This window comes from Rhinoraja longicauda, chromosome 10 (genome assembly GCF_053455715.1).
Source record: "Rhinoraja longicauda isolate Sanriku21f chromosome 10, sRhiLon1.1, whole genome shotgun sequence".
NCBI classification, from domain to species: domain Eukaryota; kingdom Metazoa; phylum Chordata; class Chondrichthyes; order Rajiformes; family Arhynchobatidae; genus Rhinoraja; species Rhinoraja longicauda.
The window spans coordinates 28313008-28328141 of NC_135962.1; the positions used below are offsets into that span (position 1 = coordinate 28313008).

At 41.2% G+C, this 15134-nt stretch overlaps 1 protein-coding gene across 2 annotated transcripts in view; it reads left to right on the forward strand.

Annotated features, from left to right (window-relative positions):
• arhgap5 (Rho GTPase activating protein 5) overlaps window positions 1-14826 on the forward strand; it is a 47245-nt gene extending 32419 nt beyond the window's left edge. The window contains exons 7-8 of one of the 2 annotated variants that reach the window (XR_013547737.1): window positions 7828-7957; window positions 11587-11722. Coding sequence is in view for 1 of the 2 variants with exons in the window: in XM_078406524.1 (XP_078262650.1) it covers window positions 11587-11896 (310 nt within the window). In the remaining variant the exon portion in view is untranslated. Of the gene's footprint in view, window positions 1-7827; window positions 7958-11586 lie in introns of both variants that reach the window. The other variant, XM_078406524.1, reaches the window with a different exon arrangement.
• The last annotated feature ends 308 nt before the right edge of the window (window positions 14827-15134 follow it).

Here is a 15134-nt window from a genome sequence, read left to right on the forward strand (position 1 = left end):
TACTCAACTCCTCTTGTTATGAAGGCCAACATTCCATTGGCTTTCTTCACTGCCTGCTGTACCTGCATGCTTCCTTTCAGTGACAGATGCACTAGGACACCTAGATCTCGTTGTACGTCCCCTTTTCCTAACTTGACACCATTCAGATAATGCTCTGCCTTCCTATTCTTACCACCGAAGTGGATAATCTCACACTTATCCACATTAAACTGCATCTGCCATGCATCCGCCCACTCACACAACCTGTCCAAGTCACCCTGCAACCTCATAGCATCTTCCTCACAGTTCACACTACCACCCAGCTTTGTATCATCTGCAAATTTGCTAATGGCACTTTTAATCCCTTCATCCAAGTCATTAATGTATATTGTAAATAGCTGCGGTCCCAGCACCGAGCCTTGCGGTACCCCACTAGTTACTGCCTGCCATTCTGAAAGGGACCCATTTATCCCCACTCTTTGCTTTCTGTCTGTCAACCAATTTTCTATCCATGTCAGTACCCTACCTCCAATACCATGTGCTCTAATTTTGCCCACTAATCTCCTATGTGGAACCTTGTCAAAGGCTTTCTGAAAGTCAAGGTACACCACATCCACCGGCTCTCCCCTGTCAATTTTCCTAGTTACATCCTCAAAGAATTCCAGAAGATTAGTCAAGCATGATTTCCCCTTCGTAAATCCATGCTGACTCGGAACAATCCTGTTACTACTATCCAAATGCTCCGCAATTTTGTCTTTTATAATAATCTCCAGCATCTTCCCCACCACTGATGTCAGACTAACTGGTCTATAATTTCCCGTTTTCTCTCTCCCTCCTTTCTTAAAAAGTGGGATAACATTAGCTACCCTCCAATCCACAGGAACTGATCCTGCATCTATAGAACATTGGAAAATGATCACCAATGCGTCCACAATTTCTAGCCCCACCTCCTTAAGTACTCTGGGATGCAGACCATCAGACCCTGGGGATTTATCAGCCTTCAGTTCCATCAGTCTACCCAACACCATTTCCTGCCTAATGTGGATTTCCTTCAGTTCCTCCGTCACCCTAGGATCTCTGGCCACTAGAACATCTGGGAGATTCTGGGAGCTTGTATCTTCTTTAGTGAAGACAGATCCAAAGTACCGGTTCAACTCGATGCCATTTCCTTGTTCCCCATAATAAATTCCCTCGCTGCTGTCTTCAAGGGACCCACATTTGTCTTGACTATTTTTTTCCTCTTTACATACCTAAAAAAGCTTTTACTATCCTCCTTTATATTTTTGGCTAGTTTACCCTCGTACCTCATGTCGTCTGGGTTTGCTGCTCCTTCAATTTTGGCGTGATACTGGGAAGGCGAGTTAGAACAAGGGAGGTAGTGGAGAACAATTTGCAGTTGAGTTGCCAGTATCTTCCACAAGGTGCACTAGTAAGCCCTTCATCAGTTACCGCACTGTCGAGTTGACCTGGCACTTTTTTCAGGCTGTTGCCACCAACAGGATACACTTGGTCACTGTGGAGCCTCCTTCCCTCTCACCAACTGCTGGTTCTACCTGTCGGCTGTTACTTTGTCTACTCTGGCGCTCCCCTTCCACCATTGCCTCCTGCTCCCTCCACCTTGACTCCGGAGAGGAAGAGGAGGAACGGACAAAGTGACGGTCGACAGGAAGAAGAGACAGCTGGTGTGAGGGGAGGGTGCCCAACTGTGACTGAGTGGGTCCTGTCGGTGGTGGTGGCCTGAAGAAGACATTTATGGCCAGAGACTATAATGTGAGCTGCAACGACAGTCACATCAACCAGACGGTGTGTTGGCTGGTGAAGAAGGGCTCACGGGTGCAGACCAGTGGCATCAGTGCCTAATTTGAATATGAAACAACACAAAGTGCAAGAGTAACTTAGCAGACTGAATCTGCGCAGACTGAATCAGTTTGAGGAAGGGTTCCAACCCATAATGTCACCTGTCCATGTTCTCCAGAGATGCTGCCTTATCTGCTGAATTACTCCAGTACTTTGTGTTGTTTTGTGTGTTAACCAGCATTTGGAATTCTTTGTTTCTACCTAGTTTTAGGTGATTCTGACTTGCGTAAAATCTGAGTTGCATAAAGGTCAATGGAACACAACTCTTACGAGTTTAAGCCAAACAAGTGTGAGGTGCTGCACTTTGGGAAGTTGAATGTAAGGAGGGAGGGGTATACTGTTGATGGAAGACTTAACAGCATTGAAATGCAGAGGGACATTTGAGTCCAAGTTCATAGCTTATTAAAGGTGGCAGCACAAGTAGATAGGGTGATAAAGAAGGTGTTTGATATACTTGCCATTATTTGTAGGGGGATTGAATACAAGAGTCAGGAAGTCAAGTCCCTAGGACTGTGGTTAGGCTACATTTAGAGTACAGGTGCTCCTCAGGTTATGATGGTTCGACTTACAATTTTTCGACTTTACGATGATGCAAAAGCGATACATATTCAGTACAAGCCATACTTCCAATTTTCAATTTTGGTATTTTCCCGGACTCACAGACCTGTCCGCTGCTCAGACTGGGTAACGGCTGCGAGCCATCATGTCTACAAAACATCCACCTGTGTCTCCTGCCTTTGGTGAGAAGAGGGGGGCAATTACTCAAGATGAAACTCAACATAATTGCCCAGCGTGAAGGTGGCAAGCCAGAAATGGTCATTGCATGTGAGTTAGGACTTTCGCAATCTACGATCTCGACCATCTTAAAGGACATAGTTAATTCAGAAACAACGGTTCTGAACTTAAAGAAAGGTAACTTTGAGGGTATGAGACATGAATTGGCCAAGATAGACTGGCAATTGATTCTTAAAGGTTGACGGTGGATATGCAATGGAAGGCATTTAAAGACCGCATGGATGAACTACAACAATTGTTCATCCCAGTTTGGCAAAAGAATAAATCAGGGAAGGTAGTGCATCTGTGGCTAACAAGGGAAATTAGGGATAGTATCAAAACAAAAGATGAAGCATACAAATTGGCAAGAAAAAGCAGCCTACCAGAGGACTGGGAGAAATTCAGTCCAGCAGAAGAGAACAAAGGGCTTAATTAGGAAAGGGAAAATAGATTATGAAAGAAAACTGGCAGGGAACATAAAAACTGACTGCAAAAGCTTTTATAGATATGTGAAGAGAAAAAGATTAGTTAAAACAAATGTAGGTCCCTTGCAGTCAGAAACAGGCGAATTGATCATGGGGAACAAGGACATGGCAGATCAGTTGAATAACTACTTTGGTTCTGTCTTCACTAAGGAAGACATAAATAATCTGCCGGAAATAGCAGGGGACCGGGAGTCAAATGAGATGGAGGAACTGAGTGAAATCCAGGTTAGTCGGGAAGTGGTGTTAGGTAAATTGAATGGATTAAAGGCCGATAAATCCCCAGGGCCAGATAGGCTGCATCTCAGAGTGCTTAAGGAGGTAGCCCCAGAAATAGTGGATGCATTAGTGATAATTTTTCAAAACTCTTTAGATTCTGGAGTAGTTCCTGAGGATTGGAGGGTAGCTAATGTAACTCCACTTTTCAAAAAGGGAGGGAGAGAGAAAAGGTGGAATTACAGACCAGTTAGCCTAACATCGGTAGTGGGAAAAATGCTAGAGTCAGTTATTAAAGATGGGAGAGCAGCACATTTGGAAAGTGGTGAAATCATTGGACAAAGTCAGCATGGATTTATGAAAGGTAAATCATGTCTGATGAATCTTATAGAATTTTTCGAGGATGTAACTAGTAGAGTGGATAAGGGAGAACCAGTGGATGTGTTATATCTGGACTTCCAGAAGGCTTTCGACAAGGTCCCACATAAGAGTATGCAAACTGAAAGCACACGGTATTGTGGGTTCAGTATTGATGTGGATAGAGAACTGGCTGGCAGACAGGAAGCAAAGAGTAGGAATAAACGGGTCCTTTTCATGAATGGCAGGCAGTGACTAGTGGGACCGCAAGGCTCAATGCTGGGACCCCAGTTATTTACAATATATATTAATGATTTGGACAAGGGAATTGAATGCAACATCTCCAAGTTTGCGGATGACACGAAGCTGGGAGGCAGTGTTAGCTGTGAGGAGGATGCTAGGAGGCTGCAAGGTGACTTTGATAGATTAGGTGAGTGGGCAAATGCATGGCAGATGCAGTATAATGTGGATAAATGTGAGGTTATCCACTTTGGTGGCAAGAACAGGAAAGCAGACTATTATCTGAATGGTGGTCGATTAGGAAAAGGGGAGATGCAATGAGACCTGGGTGTCGTGGTACACCAGTCATTGAAAGTAGGCATGCAGGTGCAGCAGGCAGTGAAGAAAGCGAATGGTATGTTAGCATTCATAGCAAAAGGATTTGAGTATAGGAGCAGGGAGGTTCTACTGCAGTTGTACAGGGCATTGGTGAGACCACACCTGGAGCATTGCGTACAGTTTTGGTCTCCTAATCTGAGGAAAGACATTCTTGCCATAGAGGGAGTACAGAGAAGGTTCATCAGATTGATTCCTGGGATGGCAGGACTTTCATATGAAGAAAGACTGGATAGACTCGGCTTGTACTCGCTGGAATTTACAAGATTGAGGGGGGATCTTATAGAAACTTACAAAATTCTCAAGATGTTGGACAGGCTATAGACAATAGGCAATAGACAATAGGTGCAGGAGTAGGCCATTCAGCCCTTCGAGCCAGCACCGCCATTCAATGCGATCATGGCTGATCACTCTCAATCAGTACCCCGTTCCTGCCTTCTCCCCATACCCCCTCACTCCGCTATCCTTAAGAGCTCTATCCAGCTCTCTCTTGAAAGCATCCAACGAACTGGCCTCCACTGCCTTCTGAGGCAGAGAATTCCACACCTTCACCACCCTCTGACTGAAAAAGTTCTTCCTCATCTCCGTTCTAAATGGCCTACCCCTTATTCTCAAACTGTGGCCCCTTGTTCACGATGTTGGGGAAGACCAGAACAAGGGGGCACAGTTTAAGGATAAGGGGGAAGTCTTTTAGGACCAAGATGAGAACGTTTTTTTTCACACAGAGAGTGGTGAATCTGTGGAATTATCTGCCACAGAAGGTAGTTGAGGCCAGTTCATTGGCTATATTTAAGAGGGAGTTAGATGTGGCCCTTGTGGCTAAAGGGATCAGGGGGTATGGAAAGAAGGCAGGTACAGGATACTGAGTTGGATGATCAGCCATTATCATATTGAATGGTGGTGCAGGCTCAAAGGGCCGAATGGCCTACTCCTGCATCTACTTTCTTTGTTTCTATGATAAGAAGCACTGTGATGCAGTGAAATCATCAGCATCGGTTCCATTCACGGTCTTCATGAAGAAAAGAGCTGGGCCGATTGATGATATGGAATTACTTGTCACGTGGATGGAAGACCAGATACAGAAGCGCATACCGCTTAGCCTATTGACGATCCAGGCTAAGGCAAGAAGTCTTCTCGATACGCTAAAAGAGCGTGATGATGATCCTACCTATAAGCAAGTGTTTACAGCAAGTGATGGATGGTTCCAACGCTTCAAAAGGTGTCATAATTTTTATAATGTGAAGGTCTGCGGTGAGGCAGCAAGTGCCGATACTGAAGGTGCCGAAGCTTTTAAGGAAAAGCTGCATAGGATATTTGTGGATAAGAAATTTTTGCCAGAACAAATATTCAATGTCGATGAAACGGCCTTGTTCTGGAAGCGTATGCCGGAGCATACATACATTCAACAAGAGTCCAGTATAATGCCAGGATTCAAGGTATGCAAAGACCGTGTGACGGTGCTTTTGGGTGGAAATGTTGCAGGGTTCAAATTAAAGCCTTTACTAATCAACCACTCGGAGAACCCAAGAGCATTCAAGAATGTGAACAAGCATACGTTTCCCGTTTATTATCGCCATAACAAGAAAGCATGGATGACATTAGCATTATTTCAAGACTGGTTTCTAAACTGTTTTATTCTGCAGACAAGACAACATTGTATGCAAAACAACATCCCATTCAAGATTCTTCTGATCCAGGCCATCTGCAACATATGGGTGACATGCATCCCGATGTAAAGGTTGTGTATTTGCTGCCGAACACAACCGCACTCATTCAACCAATGGACCAAGGTGCAATAGCTGCATTCAATGCCTGCTATTTACTCCAAACGTTTGCGCAGGGTGTTGAAGCGATTGAATCTGGCCGAACATTCAGTTTTGGAAAGGTTTTAACATTCTAAATGCTATCGGGAACATCGCTGCTGTATCATGGGAAGAAGTCACACAGCAATGCATGAACGGCGTTTGGAAAAAGGTTATAAAGACATATGTGAACACATTCAAAGGCTTTAACAAAGATTCTGCTGTTGATGACATAGTAAGCACAGGCAACAAGATATTAGTGCTTGGGAAACAGCTGAAATTGGACATTAATGAAGAAGATATTCGTGAGCTTGTCAGCATTGAGACTGAAGAGCTTTCCAATGAGGAGCTGATCGAACTGGAGGAAGAAAGAAGCTGAGGCAGAGGAAGAAGTTATACCCAAGGCACTGAAAAAGTTCACAACAAAAAAACTGGCGAAGGTGTTTGCTACTATCAGCAGTGGCGTACGAATGTTGGAAGAAATGGACGTCAATTAGATTCAAGATTCAAGATATCTTTATTTGTCATCCAAAAAACGAAAGGAGTCCATATAGATGTTAGCTGACTGTCCCTCTGCTGTTCGGCATGCTTCTGACAGAGCCCTCAACTCTGCCTTTTGGGCTGACATTCCTGGGGACAGACAACCCTTTGCCATGATTTCACGGAGGCTGGCTATGGCCCATCTTTCTTTCCAAATGCAGTTATCAACAAAAGGAGAGCAGTCCATAAAAAGGATGAGGGCAGGATTCTGCAGTGGGTGTTTCTGCCGCAAGGCTTAATTCTTCCATTTCCTCAAATTTCCACACAGTCTTGTTACTTTTCCTCTCCACTTTCTTCTAAGAATTGAAAACATTTTGTTGCTCTTGGTGAGAGTGTCCTTATAGTCCCTTTTTCCATTTAGATAATCATTCAGTGGCTGGGCCAACTGTGTGTAAGCGTCAATCCACTGTCTGTTAAAGTTACACAAGCCTAAGGAGGATCTATGCTCTTTGACAGTAGTGGGTGTTTAGCGGTCTGGATAGCTGTAGACCAGATGGGTGAGCTCCATCTTCCCCAGAGAAATTTTTGTGTATCAAGTACACAGCCTCTTCTTGGGCAATTTGTGCTTTGCCAATGCTTGCCTTGAGGCCCCTCTGATGGAGGTGGTTCAACAGGTAACGAAGATCCTGTTTGTGTTCTTCTGTTTCCAAGGCCAATAAGACATCGTCCACCAACTGGATGATTGCTGAATGCATCGGAGGCTTTGCAGGGCCATTTGGAAAACTAGACTGTTGTGGAATTCCTATGGGAGTCGGGTCCAGGGGTATTACTGCTGGTTCATCATAAAAGCAAATATTGACAGAACTTCAGCGTTGGTGGCAGTGACCAGAACCCATTTATCATGTCAATAACAGAACCATTGGTGTGCTGGCATTAAGGCAGTAAATAGCATGGTGGGATCTGAAACCAGTGGAGCCTTTTGATCAATACATTGGTTAGCCTTCCGATAGTCAATAGTAAGCCGCCAGGTTCCGTTCAGTTTCCGAACTGACCACAGGACTGTTGGAGGCGCAGTGTCTACATCTTTCTTCCAGTTGTTCAATCACTGGTAAGATTCCTGCAATAGAAGCATAGCTGATAGGGTATTATTCAGTACATGGCAATAGCAGTACCCATGAATGTTGCTGGTTCCATTCGCAGAAGCCCACAGTTGTTCTTATCTTTGGCTTAGGTGCTGTAATTCTTCCTTTTCAATCTTCTAATAGACCATATCACATGACCATTTTCAAAACAAAGATGAATTAACCTGAGTAAGGAGATCCATCCCCAGAAGGGCTTGATCCATGGGGCCTATCCAGACCGGTGTTATTAATTCATGGGGTCCGAGACCAACAGGTACCAGCTTTGTTTTCTTTATTAAGAGACCATGTCCTCCTGCCTCATGGGCAGTCGTCGCCGGTCCATCCAGGGAAGGAATGTCTCCAAATTTAGTAGATGTCAGGTCAGTTCTAAAGCACCCAAGTTGCTTCTGCATCCTGAAGAAGGCCTTCAAGTCGGCTGCCCACCCTCGCTGTTACATATTCTGTCCCAAAGTTCATAAGACAAAGGAACAGAATTAGGTCATTCGGCCTTTTGAGTCTACTCCACCATTCAATCATTGCTGATCGATCTTTCCCTCTCAACCCCATTCTTCTGCCTTCCCCCCCCCCATTACTTTTGACACCCATACCAATCAAAATTTATCAATATCTGCTTTAAAAATACCCAATGACGGCCTCCACAGGTGTCTGCGGCAACAAATTCCACAGATTCACCACTCTGACTAAAGAAAATCCTCCATCTTCTACTTTCTAAAGGTATGTCTTTTTATTCTAAGGCTGTGCCCTCTGGTCCTAAACTCCCACTTGTGGAAACATCCTCTCCACATCCATTCTATCCAGGCCTTTCACTATTTGGTCAATGAGGTCACCCCTCATCCTTCGAAACTTCAGTGAATACAGGCCCAGTGCCATCAAACGCTCATCATAGGTTAACCCAGTCAACCCCGGAATCATTCTTGTAAACCACATCTCGACCCACTGAAATTCCAGCACATCCCTCCACAGATACCGTTCACAATACTCCAAATGCAGTCTGACCAGCATCTTTTAAAGTAGTGTAGAAAAATAACTGCAGATGCTGGTACAAATCAAAGTTACTCCAGCATTTTGTAGCACCTTTTAAAGCCTCAGCATTACATCCCTGTTTTTATATTCTTGTCCTCTTGAAATATATGCTAGCATCGCGTTTGCCTTCCTTATTATTGATTTAACGTGCAAATGAACCTTTTGGGAATCCTGCAACAGCACTCCCAAGTCCCTTTGCACCTCAGATTTTTGAATCTGCTTTGCATTTAGAAAATAGTCTATATCTATATTCCTACTACAAAGGTGCATGACTACACACTTTGCTACGCTGCAAGTCATCTGCCACTTTGCCCACTCTCTCAACCTGTCGAAATCCTTTGACAAAGTCCCTGCTTCCTCCACACTACCTGCCCCTCCACCTATCTTCGTATCATCCGTAAACTTGGCCACAAAGCTTTCAATTTCCCATCCAAATTATTGATATGCAACGTGAAGATTAATGGCCCCAACACCGACCCCTGCGGATCACCATTAGTCATTGGCAGCCAACCAGAAAGGCCCCCTTTATTCCCACTCTTTGCATTCTGTCATTCAGCCAACCTTCTACCCAAGCTAATACCATGGGCTTTCATCTTGTTTAGCAAACTCACATGTGGCACCTTATTGAAGGCCTTCTGAAAATCAAGGTAAAGAACATCCACTGACTCTCCATTGTCTATCCTGCTATTTACTTGCACAAAGTTATCTAACAAGTGCCAGAGGGGGAACTGGAGGTACGAGGGTGGGCTCCATTAGTTTTGTTTGCAGCATCTCGGACTCTTTGCTTGGGGACAAGTGGTATAAATCTTTGCCACTCCTCCAATTGGCAGTCATTTTTTCAGACTTGGTCTTTACTTGTTTCGGATTCAGGGTGGCTAATTTTGAGAATGGGGTGTCATTTTCACCCAAGTTGCTGCTGCTGGAAGATTCAGCCGATCTGAGCTCTATTTTCTGATTTTTCTTGTCAGGCTTTCAGATCGGAATACAAACTTGGTGGCCCCTGTTTAGTCCCATTCTCATTCAGTTCCTTATTTATTTATTTATTTATTTTGTTAATTTTATTTATGTTTTAGTTTTTATTTTTAATTTCTAATTTTTCGGATTTGTGTTTCCTTTTGCAACTGATCGTGCTATCTGTCTCGAGACTTTCACTTCCTGATCATGTTGACAACTTTCCATTATGATATGCCTTTGCCAGACTTGTCCCATAACTGTAGAAACAAGGAACTGCAGATATTTGTTTGCAGGTCTGAAGAAGTGTCCCGTCCAGAAACAGCATCTATCCATGTTCTCCAGGGATGCTTTCTAACCTGTTATTCCAGCACTTTGGTTTTTTTTTTACCCTTTATTGCAAAGGACCATGTGATTTGTTCTTTGATGTTTAAACATGTTGTCTTTTCCCCAGATCTTTTTAAAATCTTCCAAAGACCATTGCCCTTTGGAGGTTCCATATCTTTTTTTGAATTCTGCACGTTTATTCCAGGTCAAGTTGTTACTCTATAAATTTACTTCACGCTTCAGAGATACAGCGTGGAAACAGGCCCTTCAGCCCACTGGATCTGCGCTGACAAGTGATCACCACTTACACTAGTGCTATCCCACACACTAGGATCAATTTACAGAAGCCAATTAATCTATAAACGTGTACATCTTTGGAGTGTGGGAGGGAACTGGAACACCTGGAGAAAACCTACACGTTCACAGGGAGAAAGTACAAACTGCATATAGACAGCACCCGTAGTCAGGTTCGAACCTGGGTCTCTGGCATTGTAAGGCAGCAACTTTACCGCTGTGCCACCCTGAATTAAAATTATTTAAATTTGTCCAGGATCTAGTCTTCAGGCAGGGCCCGCCCACCCTTTACCATTGTTGGTAATTGTCAGCCATAGTTAACTAGGGGGTCTCGAGCCGGAGGGCTATTAGCCAGGTCAGTTGATTATTACAATTACCACAGATTATTTCAGACCGCTCAAAATCAGGGGGCCTTGAGCCAAATATCAAATGTGAGAGATTCGGGATTGCATGGAAAAACATACACTATGTGAATAGATTTAAGAGAGAGTTAGATAGAGCTCTAAGGGCTAGTGGAATCATGGGATATGGGGAGAAGGCAGGCATGGGTTATTGATTGTGGATGATCAGCCATGATCACAATGAATGGCGGTGCTGGCTCAAAGATTCGAATGGCCTCCTCCTGCACCTATTTTCTATGTTTCTTATGTACAATGACTCAGGACTTTTAAAAAGAGGACTCCTTACCTCTCAGGGTGGTGATAGGGATTTGATATTTGTGTTTTCTTTCCAGCGATCCTGCTGAGTACTCCAACTTTTAGAACTCACTTTTCAATCATGTAGAGTCTGGTGGTAGGTTTCAAGGTTTCTTTATTTACAATTTGCAGTTATTATATCCAGACAAAAGGAGACAAATCCACCAAGACAAACTAAAAGACTAAAAAACTAAAACACTAATGTGTCCCTTGCTAATTGGTCCTAATCCCAGGGAGGCAGTTGGCACTGCTTCATCACCTTCATCCTAATAAGGGGTTGTTCACAGTTCCTCATTAGTTTTATCAGTTCAGGCTAACTGATCAATTTGAATGTTTGATTTAATCATGTTGAAATTTAAGTGAATCTTTCCATATTCATGGTCATAAAATCTATGTGCTTTCTAAAGCAGATTTATTCTGATGTTTTTTGTAAGGGTGCATGCCTTCAATTTGATGCTGATTTTATGGTTTATGAGGCAAAAACACGTCAGAACAGGAAATCTGAGGCTGAACTTTTAGTTATGCCATCTGATTGTTTATCTGTTTAATCAAGAAACTAATTACTTTTATTTGTGCATTTGTTATGTTGCAGAGTTAGTCAACAGAGCAAAATAAATCGTATGGTGACAGATAACCTTGCCATTTGTTTTTGGCCTACATTCTTGAGACCAGATGCCCTTACCAACGCTGCAGTCAATCAGTCTGCAATTGAGACATTTATTCAGCAATATCAGTTCCTCTTTTACAATGGGGATATTGTAGAGACATTTACCCCTCCTGGGGCACCTTGTACAGGTCAGTTGGTAGAACCACTATTACCACTGCCATCGTTGCCACCGCCACAGCCATCATCTCAACAGTTTCCGTCGGAGATGCAGACAGATCAACTTGATGTTATATGAGCAAAATAGGAACAGACCATATTACAAGAAGACATTATGACTAAACTGGTATTTCAAGTCCCGTTTCTAATGTCTGGAAAACCTAAAAAGGTTAGGCATTTGCAAACTATTACTGCATCATGGTTTTAAAATCAATCTAGCATTCATTTCCTCACAATCCAAAGGAAACACGTGTAAATGTGCAGATTAATATGATTTCTAAAATCTACCGTGTACGAAATAAACTGGCTGCAATAAATACATTCCACTTGCTGCATGAAAGAAAATAAATCTTGACAGTTTCTGTGGATTCTTCAGTAGTTGTTTTCTTCACAAACTTTTTGACAGTTGTGAATAAGAGTTTATGTAAACACTAAATTGTACAAAATGAAGTCAAATATATTTCTCAGCCAACAATGTTAAAGAACACTCATCTGTTTGACTGGATTTGACCTTTTATTTGTGATGTTTTGAAAGTCATTGTGTTTGTGTCCTGACATTTTTGTGTGGGTGGGTAGATGGATATGCTGTTATTATGGCAGCCTCCCAACATTTGCACTGCTTCTGAAAATGTAGTTTTAAGAAAAATTGCCAGGTGCTCTGTAAAAGATGTGTCCACTGCACCTTCTGTTTACTGGTAATAGAGCTGTGGTAGTTCTTTGTATGGGAAGAATCCACTTATTTTAATGACCAACAGCACAAGGATCAGTTCAGGAGAAAAAAAAAGAAACTGAGCTTAAAATTACTGCAGTTTTATCCTATGTCTTATTACATTTGTTTCATTTAAAGGATAAAATGTAGACATTTTATAGTATCCTTAATTGTTGGAAAGTAATGCATGTGTTTAATTCTGGTTGGTCTTGTACCTTAACCTTATGCATTTTTAGAAATACATTTCCTCTTTGGGATGGAGGAGAAGAATATCTGGTGTACATAAGTCATTTTTCATAAGAGATTGTAAATCTTTCCATAATTTTCAATTATACAGCTTTCACGTTGTGTTTGCAATAAAGATGGTGTATTAAATGGCTTTAAGTATGACTTATTTCTGTTAACTCATTTAAATGTGATTCTAGCAGGCAACCTATTAAATATTGCTCACAGCAATAAATATTTTGTGTATTGTCAATTACACACAGTTCATATATAATTTGTCAAACTTGTATTCATATTAGTTGTGGTATCTTGTACTCTAACTTGTTAGGTTTATTTTGGCTCTAATTGTATTGATTACAAATATGGAGAAATATTTATTTTAAAAGCCAGGTTTTTAAAAAATCGGTACGTAATTGATGTCAAATGATTCTGTTTTCAATAGAGATTTTGTTAATTTCATTAAATGTTGCAAGTTTTTTCCCAAAAGTTAATGTAAAATATATTGATAAGCTGAAATGCTGTGAATTGGAACTTAGTGGGGAAGCTGGCTGTATGAATAACTTTAATTTTATTTTAATCCATAAACGAATAAAATTTGCAGCTAGTTATCACATATCCTTTCGGAGAATTGTTCATCAATTCTGCAGCAAAATTTTGCTGGTAGTATTATTTGTGTAGGGTTGGGTCCTAGTTAATGAAAATTATTCAATTGCTCTGTGTTGTTTGCTCAGTGGAACTGGTTTGAAAGCTCTTAAGATTTTGACATCCACAATGTATAACAGTCAATAAATCATTTGAGAAGCAAAACTTAATAGTTATCCATTTTCCTTAATTATATCTGAAACTATAACATTGCTGAATTCCTTGCATTATTGCGGTAATACCAGTTCCTGCTGTGCTGGCAACCATTTCAATTGTTTATTCAAATTATAGGAAATGTCCTTTCTTATTTTTGTCCAGAGTAGTACATCTGTTACAAAAACAAAATCAATATCATATTATCATTGCTTATTATTGTCTCAATGTACTAATTCAGAAGGGATTGAATCCTATATGTGGATCTACTGTATCAACCACTGGCCATTATTACAGCAATGTGCTATTTTCAATGAATGTGAGTGATATCTGCAGTTAACTGTTATAAGCAGTTGGAATTTACTTTCATTGAATTGCTTTGCTTTAGGATCAAAAGACACTATGAAATATTACAAATAATAATTTCTCTTTATTCTATGACTGACAAGTTCAGTACCTTCTGGATAGATGCATTTGTATGGTTAAATGGACAGTAACAGTGTCATAGATTAACTTAAGAAATGTTGAATCAGACAAACTTGGTGTCCTTGTAACAAATTAACAATGGCAGTATTTCACAGAGATTGATTAGGCAAATTAATTGGCAAACATTGTGAACGGTGAAAAATCTTTCGCCCAGATCATATTCACTCTCAGGCAAAGATCTAATCAACATGGCTTCAAGTCTCGGATTAAAAATCCCTGAAATTATTTGATGGTAGTGCTTTAATGAAGATTATACTGTAGAAAAAGTTTACTTTTTCTACAGTATAATCTTCATTAAAAGTTTACATTTTCTACTGTAAAAAATGTGCCAGTCTCGTATTAACAATTTCACTTTTAAAAAAGACACTTGCATTGACTAATTTCTATTTGGCATAGTTTGGAGAACATTGAAAAAGACAATGATAGATTAGGAGAAAAAGAAATGGGTCAATTTACTGTATATGAATAAAGCTAGTTTTCTGAGTGTAGATTCACAAACAAAATTAAATGGAAATTTTCCCCATACAGTCATTATAGTACTCAAATGGTCATGTTCTTGGAATATATTTATAACCGTTCAGCATGTGTTTTAAATTCGTTATTCTCTTGTCCCTTCGACAAATGCTTTCTGTTTTTACCTAAACCTGTTAAAGGTAAGGGACTCGATTCAAGATGCAAGCTGCTGGATTTTTTTGATTTGTCAAAATAACATGGCGATCAGAGCAGACATACACTTTACCTGTAAATTTAAGATGGAATAATTTTCCAGTAAAATTAAAAGGAATTTAAATGACTGTTGTCTTTGTTTTAATGTTTTTTTTCTCAACTGTAAAATGTTATTAATTTAATGGGATTAGGACATTATAGGGCGGCGTAGCGGTAAAGCTGCTTTACAGCGCCAGAGACCTGGGTTCAATCCTGACTATTGGTCCGGTCTGTACGAAGTTTGTACATTCTCTCTGTGGCTGCATGGGTTTTCTCTGGTGCTCCGGTTTCCTCCCACAATCGAAAGATGTGCGGTATTGTAGGATAATTGGCTTCTGTTCATTATCTCGAGTGTGTGGGATAGAACTGGTGTACGATGGTTGGCGTGGGCTGAAGG